At 50.1% G+C, this 13,934-nt stretch overlaps 1 protein-coding gene across 1 annotated transcript; it reads right to left on the bottom strand.

Moving 5' to 3' along the window:
* Positions 1-1,025: 1,025 nt before the first annotated feature.
* Positions 1,026-13,424, bottom strand: PWWP2B (PWWP domain containing 2B; the record flags this gene model as incomplete). The annotated part of the gene is made up of 2 exons (XM_042019647.1): positions 1,026-1,554; positions 11,664-13,424. A coding segment is annotated over one exon (1,743 nt), but the record flags the coding sequence as incomplete, so codon positions are not given.
* Between the last annotated feature and the right edge of the window lie 510 nt (positions 13,425-13,934).

Raw genomic sequence — 13,934 nt, 5'->3', positions numbered from 1 at the left:
CTGCTATATACTGCTGTCCTTCTTGCACTTATTTTTGGAAAACAGGAAGCTCATTGATTTGTTTGCAGAGGTGACCAAAATGGGCCTCGGCAAACAGCTGTCCTGGTTCGACATTTCATGTTGTACACCACAGCCTTCCCACTGTTCTAAGGGATGCAGATTTCCCTCAGTGAGTGCTGGACTGAGACTCAGCACAGAAGGGTTTTGGTGCTGAGCTCTCCTTGTGATGCTTTGTTGCTGAAACGGGAAGCTCTGACCTCTCTTCTTCAAAGACCACAATGTGAACCAGCACAAACCAGGAAAACATGGGCCTGTGTGATTTTTGACCTGCTCGCTCTAACTCAGCCAGAGTTCACCCTGCAGCAGATCCAGCTGACAGGAAGCAGGATCGGTGCAGAGATCCTGCAGCTCCAAGGCAACCTCCGACAGCCAGACAACACTTTACTGAGCAGGGACACTCAGAACTGTTTTCTCCAGCACCAGAAGCAACAGATCACCTCAAATTAATGTTTCTGGACTGAGGGAATCCAAGGAAAGGCTAGACTAGTAGAAGCCCAAAAAATTAACTGATACAGTTCCAAAATCCTGTCCATAGGTCACTTCAGTTTGTGAAGCGTTTGAACTCTGAATTTGGCAAAAAGGCTGTTTGGTTGCTGGTTTAGAATCGTGCATCACCTCTTGGTCGTGGGTAGGGAGAGGATCCTTCTGTCCAACAACACGTTCAAAGGGCCTTAAATCACACTCACTGAGTGTGAGCATGCAAGTTCATATTCACGTTCACGTTCAGTTCAGCACACGGATTCCCTCCCTGGCTGGAGGCAGCAGCTCAGCACTAACCCTACACACACAGCAAGGGCAGGCCCGGGCTGTGCTGCTTTTCCAAGTGACTTGGGAAAGCACAGGGGTAGGACCCAAAGACATCCAAGTCACCAGTACTGCTTGTTCATGTACCTGAAACCATTGATTCTCTCTGCTCTGCAGTAAACAACATGAGAAAGCTTTAACATGCAATGAGAGCCACGTTGTTGTGTGTTGCACATCTTCCAAGGTTTAATAGACACAAAGTGAGTCCATTGTACTTAAGACACTACAATGATTTCATTCTATTGCATGTCCTGACCCAATTACATTTCTCAGAGTACAGTATTGAGTAAAAGTTCGGTAGCTTTAAAATTAACAAGTGTGTGAAATCTGTAAGTAAAATAAGCAGCAGCAATAATCTGGGGAATTTTATCAAGAATAGCTAACTTTTAAGTAATAAATACATTCCGAGTTGTGGTTTTTGCTGTTCTCCTAGTTCATTGCTGTCCGACTGGTCGAATTCTCATACTAGGGTAAGATATCCTTAAGCCTGTCCTGCCTCACACCAGAAGAGCCTCCCAACTCCGCGTCCCGGTGCCTGTCACCTGTCCCGGATGGAACGCGGAGCACTCTGACCAGGAGCCACGTCCTCGTGCCGTGCGCACGGCGGCCTCCCGGTTCTCCTGGGAGCACGTCAGGGTGTTACAGACTCGGTGACCCTCTAGGAGAACAGCTGTGCTCGTCTTCTGTTACCTTGAAGAAAGCCAGAGAGGGAGAGGTTACTGTGATGGACCGGCATAAGCGGCGAGGCACACGCTCTGGCTTCCCTCTAAATATAGCCAGGAATTCTCCTGCTCCCAGCTGGCCCAGCAGGCAGAACCAGCAGCGGCTGCAGCTTGGGAAGGAAGCTGCCAGGTTAACAAACCCAAAGTAAGAGTGGGAATTTTCCCCAAGACCAACACGATATGAACTTTAGCAATGATAATAAATCTTCAGTCTGGCTTAAAGACTCTGAAGTCCCTGTTCGGGTGGGTTACTGTAGGTTAATCTGCCACAAGTCCCCACGGAGCGCGCCACGTGAAGAACATCTGCCTCCATTTCCGAACACAATCTACAAAATAGGATTATTCTCCCCTTGAGAGCAGCCGTACAGAAGCTTTCCTAAGTACCTGCAAGTGCTCAAGCCATTGACCGTGGCTGCAGTGCCCCGGCCCCAGTGCCGGGCGAGGCAGAGCAGCCGTCACCTGGAGCTGCTGCCCCGCAGGGCCCCTGCAGGCTCCCCTTCCCCTGCCCCACAGAAGGGAGCACACACTGCGGCACCGCGGGGCCCTTGGGACAGCCAGTGTCCCTCGCTGGCCTCACATGCCACACTGCTGTCACTGGCCCTCAAAACAGCTCCCAGTCCCCTGGGCTTAGGGCTACTGACCTGGGAAAGGTGCAGCTCCTGGAGAATGACGTGCCCAGCAAAAACTAGGCAAGTCCTCACCTGTACCCCGCATGCAGGAGGGACTTACCCTGGCCCTGTAAGCCAGGTTACAGTGTGGAAGCCTTGGAAGAGTTCAAGAGGAGAATCCACTTGCCTTCAAGTGAAGAAACCAGAAGACACATGGAACAACTTGGTGATACAGAACCAAGTGAGAGAATGGCACAGAGACCTCCACCCACACTGACCAGCTGCAGAAGCATCACTGCACCTCGCTTCCAATGCAATGCAGCTCCAGCAGCCCAGTAATATGACCAGCCCTAAGTCTGTGCCACATCAACTCCAGCTGAGTTGGAAGTGCAGGAGACACCAGCTTGGATCTGTGTTCCTGGCACACAGCATCAACACTATGGAAGAGCAGACCAAAGATGTTCAAACCACCCCCAGCTGAGGTTTGTGACTTACAGAGCACAATGAACCAAGACCACCAAACAGAGAAAAAGGATCACATCTCCAAAGCTGCTGACACGGCAGCAGCACTGCTTCTGCAGGCAGGGGACCCAAAGTGACACTGATTCACTCAGACTCAGCATCCAGAATGATCCGCAGCATTGCCCACACAATGGAGAATGCAAAGAGCTGATTCAATACACCAGGAACATCTGTCCCAAAAGCTGTATTCCAGAGAAGGGCTGCAATCAGGTTTCATACACTCCTTCAGTATTTAGCAGAAACTGGGAGATCTCACCCTAGGGCTCTATTACCTGCAGTCAACAGAGTATAAATTCCTACCTAATCTTGCAGGAGAATATTCATTTGTCTTCTGATGAACAGAGAGACTTTCAAGAGCACAGAACAAACTCACTTGCAGGTTTATCACCTTACACCTAGGAAAGCCTTCCTGAGGCCCAGGGATCTGGAACAATATCCCTCAAGTGGCTTTGAAAGCACTGACCCTTTAGAGACAGATTACAGAGTGAGAAGATCTTGTCTAAACAGGAAACAAATGCATTTCCTGGCTGAGGAGGTAACAGCAAGCCCTCAGGTGGTTGGATTCTTTGGGATTTCTCACTGGGAGGAAGAAAGAATCACACCAGAAGTACTATGCCAAACAGGTCCCAGGGAAGGGTCCTGCCACTGCCAGGGCAGATGGGGCTCCTCCATGGGGACAGGGATTGGAGCCAAACCTCAGCTGCTCCAGGAACTACCCGAGAGCAAATATCAGGGATTCTTGTGGCAGCAGAAAGCTGGGGCTACCAGCAACAGAGCAAGCTGCTTTAAAACAGCTGGATGCTCCTTGGCTTGGAAGGCTGGAACCTCAGCATTCAGCTCGGGGTCCTGTAGCCAGGTGGGAGCAGAGCTCTGCAGCTGGGCTCGAGGGGCATGGCCACCCCCTGAGCGAGCTCTGATGTCTGTGCAGACGCAGGAGTTTTCATGTGTCCAAGAGGACCACACAGTGACAGCCCCTCGTACACTCTCACGTCATCACTGGAAAACTTCAGAAATTTACGTTTAAAAACCCACTTCCAGCATGGAGCAGTGGCTGAAGCCCCACGTTCCAGGTATTGCTGCCGCCTCAGTCCACGTCTGAGTAACTAACACAACACACGTGGGCTGAGTCAGGACAGCCTGGGTGCTAGGCTGGGTGTCCAAAGGAGAGCCAAGGCAGCGCTCCTGAAGCCAAGTGCTTGTTCATAATTTAAAAAAATGCAGTTTTGGATCAAATAAAGCCATTCATAAATCCAGATTTAACAGCAGCAGCGGAGTGCAGAAGACAATTTATCTTTGGAGGTTGTTGCACCCCAAGTGTGCCCAAGCAGCTTATTTTGAGGATTATTTTCTAATCATAAAGCAATTAACAGCAGGCTGTAATTGAGCATCACCAAATCAGTCTTCCTCCAGCCATCTCTCCTTGGGGGAAGTGCAGAGAGGCTGCTGCTAGCAGCTTCCTTCCCATTCCTTCCTCTTGCAGGAGGAAGAACAGGGTGGCAGCTGGGATCCCCATCTCTGGCCCACTGGATGGGATTTTGGAACCGTCTCCAGCTCTCAAGGCACCAGAATCCATCTGACTTGAGCAGGCTGGCAGCTACGTTCTCCAACACTGGAGTTCTCAAACTCCATCATCCAAGCATCCCTATGACAAATCCTGCACTGAGGGTTTCTGCCTTTGGAAAGGACTGTTTTCTACATGAATAAATGGCTCAGGTTATTGGCTTGCATCAAAACAGAGCCAAGTCATCACTCACAAGGGAAGTCAAACTAGTAATTTACTACAGTTCACTTCTTCAGCTGCAGAGCACACAGGAAATGTACTTTATAAAGAAACCAAGGCTGGCTGATCCTGCACTAGCACGGACTAATGCAGATGAAACAGGAACTGGTATGTCAGCAAAGGCATTCGCTCCTTTAGAAACTCATCAGCCTAATGAGAAGAACCGTCACTAAAACCTGCCCAGCTCCTCCCTGCCAGAGACACGCAGGCAGTGACCAGGCCACGAGGACACGGCTAATGCGGGGCAGCAACGGGGCCCAGTGGGAACGGCTCCGGCACCAGTGACCCTCTCAGGTGAGCTCACGTTCACCTGCACGGGCACCTGCACCTCACGCTGTGTCCGCAGAGACGGGAGCACTTCTGCTGCCCACGGGCACCTTGGGGCACGCAGGAGACACAGCCACAGCCCTCACACCAGAGAGACGTCGTAGCCCGTGCACGTGGCAGGGTCCTGCTGCTCCTGCTCCGTCAGAGAAAGCACCAGGAGAAGCAAGAGAGCACCTGCAGCTGACTGAAGAGCTGCAGACTTGAGGCACAGGGCTGTGGATATGGAGAGCACGAGCCCTCCAGGAGCTGAGGTATTAAGCCCCATCTGCGTCCTTGCTGCCGCACATGAGAAGCCTATTTCAGCCGCATGTAATCTCAGGATGTACAGAGTTCATTATCTGGCTAATGCAGAGCCCATGTGTTCTGTACAGGTAGAGACAGCACACAAAACAGCTGCAGCAAGCAGATTTAAATAAAATAGATCAGGTCCCATGTGGTGGTATAACCCCATCCAGCAGCCAAGAACCTCGCAGCCGCTTGCTCCCTCCCCCACCAGTGGGATCGGGGAGAGAACTGGAAGGACAAAAGCTGGAGAGCTCATGAGCTGAGATAGACAACTTAATAGCGAAAGCAAAAGCTGTGCACACAAGCAAAGCAAAACGAAATTAGACCCCTGCTTCCATAGGCAGGCAGGTGTTCAGCCACCTCTAGGAGAACAGGGCCCTATCACATCTGTGACTTGGGAAAACAAATGCCACCACTCCAAATGTCCCCCCTTCCTCCTTCTTTCCCCCACTTACCTACTGAGTATGATGTCGTATGGACTGGAATATCCCCTGGGCCAGTTGGGGTAACCTGGCTGTGTCCCCTCCCAGCCTCCCACACACTCCCAGCCCCTCCCCAGCACGGCTGTATGAGGGCCAGGAAAAGCCTTGGTTCTGTGCAAGCTCAGCAAGAACAAAAATATCTCTATTTTATCAACCGTGTGTTCAGCACAAATCTAAAACACAGCCCCAAATCAGCCCCTGTGAGGAAAGTTAATTCTACCCCAGCCAAAACCCACACACCCCAGCTTGTGCCCATTTAGTCTGCAGGGCACAGGCGAGCAGCTCCCCAAGTGTTTTACAGTCAGGGGCAGAGCTTGTCACTCAGCCCACACACTCCTGCTCACCTTGATCCCAGCACCACTGATGGCAACTTATGGATAAAACAGAACCTGTCAAGGCTGAAAAACAACAGCTTGTATGTTTTTCAATATTAGAAGTCTTCACATCAATTTTTGGGATCAAAGTCTTACCTTTCACACCTGAACATGAAAATGAGAAATATTCAAATATTCAACACCGGGCTGGATGGGGCTTGGAGCAACCTGGGATAGTGGAAGGTGTCCCTGGCCATGGCAGGGGGGTGGAATAAAATGATCTTTTAAGTCCCTTCCAACACAAACCCTTCTGTGATTCTACAATTTGTGTCACCCCATTGTGTCACCCAACCCCACGAGCCCAGCAATGCACGGTTGCTGTGTGAAGATCCTGTTTGTTCCTCACTTGTAGAGCACAGGCACCCTTCCCCTACACAGAGCTACCACCAAGTTCCCCAAAATCCCCTATTCCTTTTTGGACCAAAGTAGCCTTTCTGTAAGTGCAGCTTGGAGGTACTTAGTATTGTACAAATACCTGCTTAAGTACCATGGAGACAGGATGAGCTCTGAGTCTTGCCTGGGAGGCCAGAGAACTCCCTTGAGTGCCCCTCAGCTCCCACCCTGCTGCTCTCCATGCTTGCTGGGAAAAGGGGAATTGTAGCTGCAATTGGGACACCTCCACTTGAGTTCAAAAACCAAATGAGTAAATAAATGTAATTCAGGAATACATACAGAAATTTTGTTTCTACATTATTTGTAATAGTTTTCAGAGAAACAGTTTCCAGGTTCTTTGTCTGCACATCTCTCCCATTTATTGCCCTGAGACCCCAGCACAGCCCCTGATCCTGTGTGGATCCTACAGGCACTGGGTGCACTGTGGGCTGGTGACACTGCTGTGGGACACCCACCTGCCCTGTCCACTTGTGGGCACGCTGGGCCAGCACAACCAGCAGAGGCCTGGAGCTCCAGCTGAAGCTTGAAGACCCTCAGCCCTGGGAGCAGCTCACTGTGCTCCCAAGGGAGCTGCTAAGCCCTTGGGTGGATACAATCTCCTCCAGCAGCTGAAGTTACGGCTCCTGAAAGCCGATCGCATTCCTGGGCATCGGCACAGCGCAGGTGCAGCCAGAAATAGCACAATGTATGGCCTGGTGGCATTTCCAAAGAACACGCCTGGGAGCAGACAGTGGATGGAGAGGGGCCATGGATGGCAGGACAGGGAGCGGCAGCACAGATCTAGGTGTCTCCAAAGGCAGTCCCTGGGCAAGTGCTTTTGGGAACTGGAAGATTAGTGGGATGTCACCCGATGTTGTGCAGCTCCAACCATCCGTGCTGGGCACACAAAAATGCAGCACAGTCTATTTTGGACTTGTTCTCCCACCTTGCATTAGCATGCAGAGACGCTGACTCCAAGCTGCTTGCAGGAAGACTGCGAAACAGTAATTAAGTTGGATGCCTGGTGTTAGTGGACTGAAGCATCTAGAAAGCAGGCCAAGAAAAATCTCAAGCATTCATCTTCTGTGCTGAAACATTCCATGGGACCAGGCAGATGTGTGAAAAAATACAGCTATCACACCAACCATCCCCACCACTTTATATCAAGGTACAGTATTTTTGTGCCACTGGTAGAGCAGAAGAGAGGAGGTCAGAGGAAAAGAGGAGTGACTTATGTTATTCACAAGCTGCTGGCAGCAGCACTGGCTGCATGGACCCACAGAGCCCTGAACACCTTTGAGGGTGAGGTCACAATGTGATGTTCCAGGTTTTACGTTGGTGGTTTCTATGGACAGCGAGCATGCAGCCACCTCTGAGTTTGCTGCACACAGTAGTAGTGTGATAGATGGCTTGATGTACTGACACTGAGGGTTTATTAAGCTCATAGCAGTTAAAATAAAAGCCTTCAGCATTTGCAAGTTTAATGGTTCCACAGTCATAGTTTGGGGACAGGGGAGAGAGAGGAAGAATAAAGGATTTTCCAGACTGAAAAAGCAAAGGAATACACATCTTGTAAACTTGTTTCACGCAGAGATGTAGATGAAAACCTACCAGCAGTTTTTCCTAGACGTTTTACTGCATGTCTGCGTGCAGGGAGGGGGCATCTGCCATGAGGAGCCACTCAGGAGGATCACAGAGCAGCAGGCCCAGCCCTGTGGCACAGCAGGACCTGCTGCGCCTGCCAAGGGCCCATCCCTGCAGGGACACCCTCCCCACACAGCAGGGTTGGAGCAGCACAGGCTCCTTGTAAAGCCCCTGATCCCACCACATGATGCATTCCTGGTGCAGGGAAGGGTGGCCTTCGGAAACACAGGTCTCCCTCCCTCCTGTGCCTCGGCCCAAGATACAGCTGGAGCTGCTCATTCCCAATAAAACGTGTCTGACACCAACCCAGGGGTCCTCGCTCCCCCTTCCCAGCCCTCAGATGGGGTTTCCTTAAGGGCGAGGCAAACATCTGTCGCTCCAAGCCAGGGGCAACTGCTTTCCTTGTGCCTGGAGCTGGCTCCTTGATGTCACGCACCAGTGAAGCTACGGAGCAGCACCAGAAGATGCTGAGTGGACATGTCTCTCCTGGCACTGCTCTAAACCAAGTCTTACAAGTTTGAGTTCTACAGGCTGCTACTCTGCCTGCTGTTTCTCCAGAAACTCGTTTTACTTAATTAAAACACCGTCATTACCTGATTAGTACTTTCTTTGCAAAGAAACCCCAAGGACAAAGCAGTAACAAGAAGTGATCCTACCAGCTTTTCCAACTCAAACCAAGTTAAAAAAAAAAAAAAAAATCCAATTTTTCCAGTTTTATGCATCCACAAATGACCTGCAGTGTTTGTACATTTTTCCAGTAACTACCCTCTGCAGAACAGATCACATGCCAGAAGACAGGAAGTTTCCCAATAGAAAGTGTCACCAGTCACAAACCTCTTCTGTGCCCAGGATTAGCACGAGTGGTGTCAGTGTTGAAGTCACCTCATGGACTCTTTCTGATGACAAAAATCTTTGTGCCGCTGCCAGTGGAGCCCCAGCATGATGGATTTTATAGTGTTCCCATCCAGTATTACCAGGTTACCCAGAGCAGCTGGGGCTGCCCCTGGATCCCTGGCAGTGCCCAAGGCCAGGCTGGACATTGGGGCTTGGAGCAGCCTGGGACAGTGGAAGGTGTTCCCTGCCCATGGCAGGGGTGGAATGGGATGGACGTCAGGGTCCTTTCCAGCCCAAACCATTTCATGTCGTCCTTCAGGAAAGGACAGTCAATGAGCAGCTGAAGGAAACATTTCAGTTCTATCTTACGGAAAATCAAGCAAAGCAACAAAATTCAATCCTCCTGCATGGAGAGAATTAGGTACAGACAATTCTCTGGAATAATAAGCAGGTTTATAAGTGATGTACCAAAACTCCAGACATGCTGGTCTAGTTGGGAATCTAGGTAAATGTGACATGTGGAACATGGCAAGTTGTATATTTCTGCTTTTCTGGTTTTGCAGTTCTTTATTCAACTGTCATGCTGTCTTCAGCCTGGCAGACTGTGTTGGCAGCTCAGCTCAGACACGTAAGGCAGGAAATCACCTGTGGAAAGCCAGCTGAAGGAGGCCAACAGAATAGTGATATATGACAAATGTATATACCCACATACACATGCAGAGGTTTGGCTGGAGAGCACAGAGAGAAGGAATGGTTTGGTCTAATCCAGGCCATCCTATCACTTCCTTATCCACATGTTCTCCAGATGTTCTTGTTTCCCCGTTTACAGACCTGCTCCGTACCTGTAGCTCAGATCCCATTGTGTCTCTGGAGCAAGGGCTGCTTCTGCTTCTCGAGGCCCTGCCCTGCAGCCTGTCACCCCATCCTGGCCGGGTCCTGCTGGTACCAGCAGCCGGTGTTCTCTGTGGGCTGATGTGTGGTGGGCAAGATCCTCCCATTCTGACTTCCAGCTCTGGGCTTGGAACTCCTCTTGGCCATAGCTTTCCTACTCCCCAAGGACTGACGGGCACAGCCAATCTGTCTGATCTGAAGCATTAGCTGCTTCTTCAAGTTGTCCCTTCTCCTCCAGCTGGGCTGTGCCAGCCCACCCAGGACCCACAAGGGCAAGGACAGATGTCAGGAATGATGGTGACATTCATCACCTTTGTCCCATACTGCTCACACACAAGGTGAAGAAGCTCAGAGGACACAGTTTGCTGCTCCTTTAACCAAAGCACTGTCCAGACAGGAGCCATGGATTGGCCAGGACTCTTCCACTGGCAGGGACAGTACATTCTGGGCAGCAGGTTTATTTATACTCCTGATCTAGCTAATAGGAATTTGGGTCCAATCCAAACACTCTTGATATAATAAAATCTTTAGCCAGAGTTAAGCAGCAGTTCTACAGGCAAGATCAAGAAGGAAGCTGAAATGTTGCTGCTGCAGTTGTCCAGACACCCTGAGCACGCAGCACGAACATGCCACGCTCTGGTTATTTACTCCAGCCAGGCTTGCTGAGATGGAGTCATAACCCAAGCAAAGCAAGTCCTTCATCACACCCAAGCAAGGGGTGAAGTCCCACGACAGAAGGTATGAATAAAACCCCATTTTCCCATCAGGATTACACGAGCACTGACCATCCCAGTCCCACTGCATTATGACAGTTTAGATAAAGAGCAGAGTCTACAGGAGCAGCACTGGCTTGCTCACTCAGGGTCCTTCAAGCATGAAACAGAGCAGAGCATTCAAGGGGACAACATAACGAACCACACTGCATAAAGCACAGCCTTTGACACAAGGCTCTTCCTAGTGGTTACCTCTGCTTTTTTGACAGAAAGTTCATCCCTCCCCTTGTCTAATACCATCACAGATGAGGTCTTGTCTGGACAGTGATGACTGAAAGGTTGTGAAATGATTCCAGGTTTTATCCAAGTCACTGGATTTTCCCATGGACTTCTATTCCCAGTCACGCCACATCCTGTATTTTTAGGTACCAAATTTTCATCCCAGGCAGACTGTTTGATGAGAAAGGGAAACCCATCCCCATCCATTACAAAGAATCAGCTCTCATGTTTCCATTCCCACCTGATGTCCTCACACACAGGTGAAGCCCAAAGAAAGTTAATTTGATCCAGGCCATTCCCCAGAGAAACACTGAAAATTTAGGTACAAACCAAACCTCAAGTACTGTGAGAGATACTGAAATACTGTTCCCCAAAGACAGTTTTTGGTACAACCATTTTGAGGAGCCATAAAGGGCCTTCATAAGAAATCCAAACCAGAGGGATCAGAGGGAGGGGAACAAAGGGCCCCCAAGGGCCCTGAACTGTTACAGGTAACTGCTGGGCACCAGCACATACATATGATAAATGTCATCCTAATTCCAGTGGAAGTTTCAGTTCTTTGACCCAAGGAAACTGAAAGGCTAGGAGCTGTTAGTCTAACCTCTTAACAGGGTTAGTTCTGACACAAAGCACTTCAATACCTGCCGCATCCCAGCTGTGAACGGCACAGGACTACAGGTTTATCAATTCCTTGAACAGGCGGTGCTGCTTCCTGACGGCATCCTGCCTGGCCTGCACCTCCCTCTGGGAATAGGGGCTCCAATTCCCACGATTCCCAAATGAGTTTGAAATTAAAGCTTCTCACCACCTCTGAAATTATCCTCACCAACTAACAGCCAAGCATTTAAGCTTCACAGTTGTCAATCTCAGATTTAATGGAAAAACAAATGCGAACAAATAGTGGAATAGAGTTTAAAATGCATCAGGAGGCTTTTCATGGGAAGCATTAGTCTAGCAATCACTCACCTGATACTGGAGGCAAAGTTATGTCTCAAACTGTGTTAAGAGATCTCGTATTTCTGGAGTCAGGTGCTCGACTGCCTTCGCGGCTTCTGTGATTGCTTTCCGGTACATCCCTTTCTTCTTGCGATTAAATCTCAGTTTGAAAAATTCCGAGAAAGGAGAGAGTTTTGAAACAGATAAGAACGAAGTTGTTGGAGAACCAAACCATGACACTTTAGCTTCTCGCCACGAAGGTTCCCCATTCTCCTTCTGGCTGAGGTTTATGTCGAGAACACGTGCTGGCCACCACGGAAACCCGTGAATTTTACCCCAGACAATATCCCCCACTGAAACAGTCCTTCCATCTTCTGTAACACATTTAGATACACTCTGGGTGTGCAGTCTGACTGTCAGGGGTGGCACAATTTTACGCTCATCTTTTGAAGATGAAGAGACGGAGGCATCATCACCAGGCAAAAAGTCACCCAGTTCTGGCGATGTCACTTCTGAACTAGAAGACTTGGATTCATCTAGACTGTCATTGCTACACACCGATAAACTAGAAGAATCTGCTTTTCTTTTACGGTAATTCATGAGGAAAGCCAAGTTATCATGTCCATCTTTACCCTGGGGAAACCTTTTAAAGTCATCATCTTCACCTGAACTTCCTGAAGATATCTCAGCCAAACTTCTGTCGGTGGACTCATCATTGTAAAACGCTCCGGGATTGGAGTCCCTGCTGTTCTGAAGGACATTGATTTCGTCAATCAGTTCTGCCTTATAAATTGAAACACTCTGACCATCGTTGATGCGATGGGGCTTCAGGCGTATCTTTGGGGGTGGGACATCCACACTGGAATGCACTGGCCGCGTGAGCTTCAGTTTTGGAATGGAAGCAAGCTGGCTGCCTGCTGACTTGTCCATTAAACATTTGGTTTGTTGACACCGTTCAGAGTCCCTGGTCTCCTCTTGGTCCCCGGCTCCGTTCTGCAATACTCGCTCTGGACAGAATGGTTTGACCGAGCCATGAACCCGGGAAGGGATTTTTACCACTTCACCTTTCCCTTGTGGAGTACTGTAGGATATTTTTATAACTGGCGTTCGATGAACCAGTTCCCCAGAAAACTTGTCATCCTCCCTCTTCTCTCTTTTGTTCCTTTTCTCCATGTAGTCAGAGTCGCTGTGCTTCTTCTGCTCCTTGTCCTGAATGCTCAGCTTCCTCCTGGTTTTGGCATTCTGCCGCGGCGCATTCGCATCCTCGGGGTTCAGCGTGTTCTTGCACTTCTCGCAGAGCACCTGCCTGGGCCGCAGCCTGATGGTGCTCATGATGAGCCTCCCCGGGTCCCGGTTGCGTGACAAACGCCTCCTCGTCCTCTTTATAGTCCGCGGCGGCGGCTGCGGGACCCACTGGTTGTAGGTGTGCCGCAGCCACAGGGGCCGGGGGAAGGGGGCTCCCTCGAAGTACGGCGGGTAGGGCGGGAGGCTGCCCGGCGCCGGCAGAAGCGGCGGCACCTGCTCCTCACCGCTGCCCTTGGCGGGCTGGTCACCGGCGGGCTGCGGCTCCGGCTCGCCCTGAGCGGTACCTCTGCCCTCGGCGGCTCCGTTAGCGCAGGCGTCAGCGGGGGGGTCCTCATGCTTGGGGAAGGAGGATGGCAGACAGAACAATCCAGACCTACAATGGGGTAAGAAAGACAGGGAGGGAAAGAAACAAGAGTCAGGAGCTTTGAAAGGTGCTTCTCTGGGAGCCCAAAATTCCCAACCTCCCACAACTTCAGTACTAAGAACTCAACACTTTCTCTCGACTTTTAAGACCAGGCAGCCAATTCTGTCACTGAAAAAAAATAACAGCAGTGCATAAATTTGGCAAGGTGTCCTACTCTTCTCCCAAAAAAGGCACAGGGATCAAACCCTGTATTTCTATGAACTCGTTGCACAAAGTTTTGCTCTAAGAAGTTGTTTTATCCCACAAAGCAGTTTACTGCATCAGCAGGCTGGCAAGGCCAGAGGAAGGATGTGATACGGATTAGCCTAGGGAGCTATGAAGCTGCCCTTCTCGCTGTAGATGCATGGCTGATTTTCCAGGTTTTCATTCTAAACCTGAACACCTTGCCTTGGGTGGATAACTTGCACAGGTTCACCAAGACACAGCACTGCTCCTCTTCCCTGGTCTCTCCATCTACAGCTGTACTTGCTACCATAAGGAATCCACTGCTCCTTCAGAGCAGCAAGGTTAACAATGATGATATTCTACCCTTCAATGCCAAGTCTCATTACAGGCCACCAAAGCCCGGATAC

The sequence above is a fragment of the Corvus kubaryi genome, unplaced genomic scaffold (assembly GCF_017639235.1).
Source record: "Corvus kubaryi isolate FWS band 111438036 unplaced genomic scaffold, C.kubaryi_AGA036_p1.0 138, whole genome shotgun sequence".
Taxonomy (NCBI): domain Eukaryota; kingdom Metazoa; phylum Chordata; class Aves; order Passeriformes; family Corvidae; genus Corvus; species Corvus kubaryi.
Note: the sequence above shows the minus strand (reverse complement) of the source record. Positions and strands in the feature narration are given on the sequence as shown.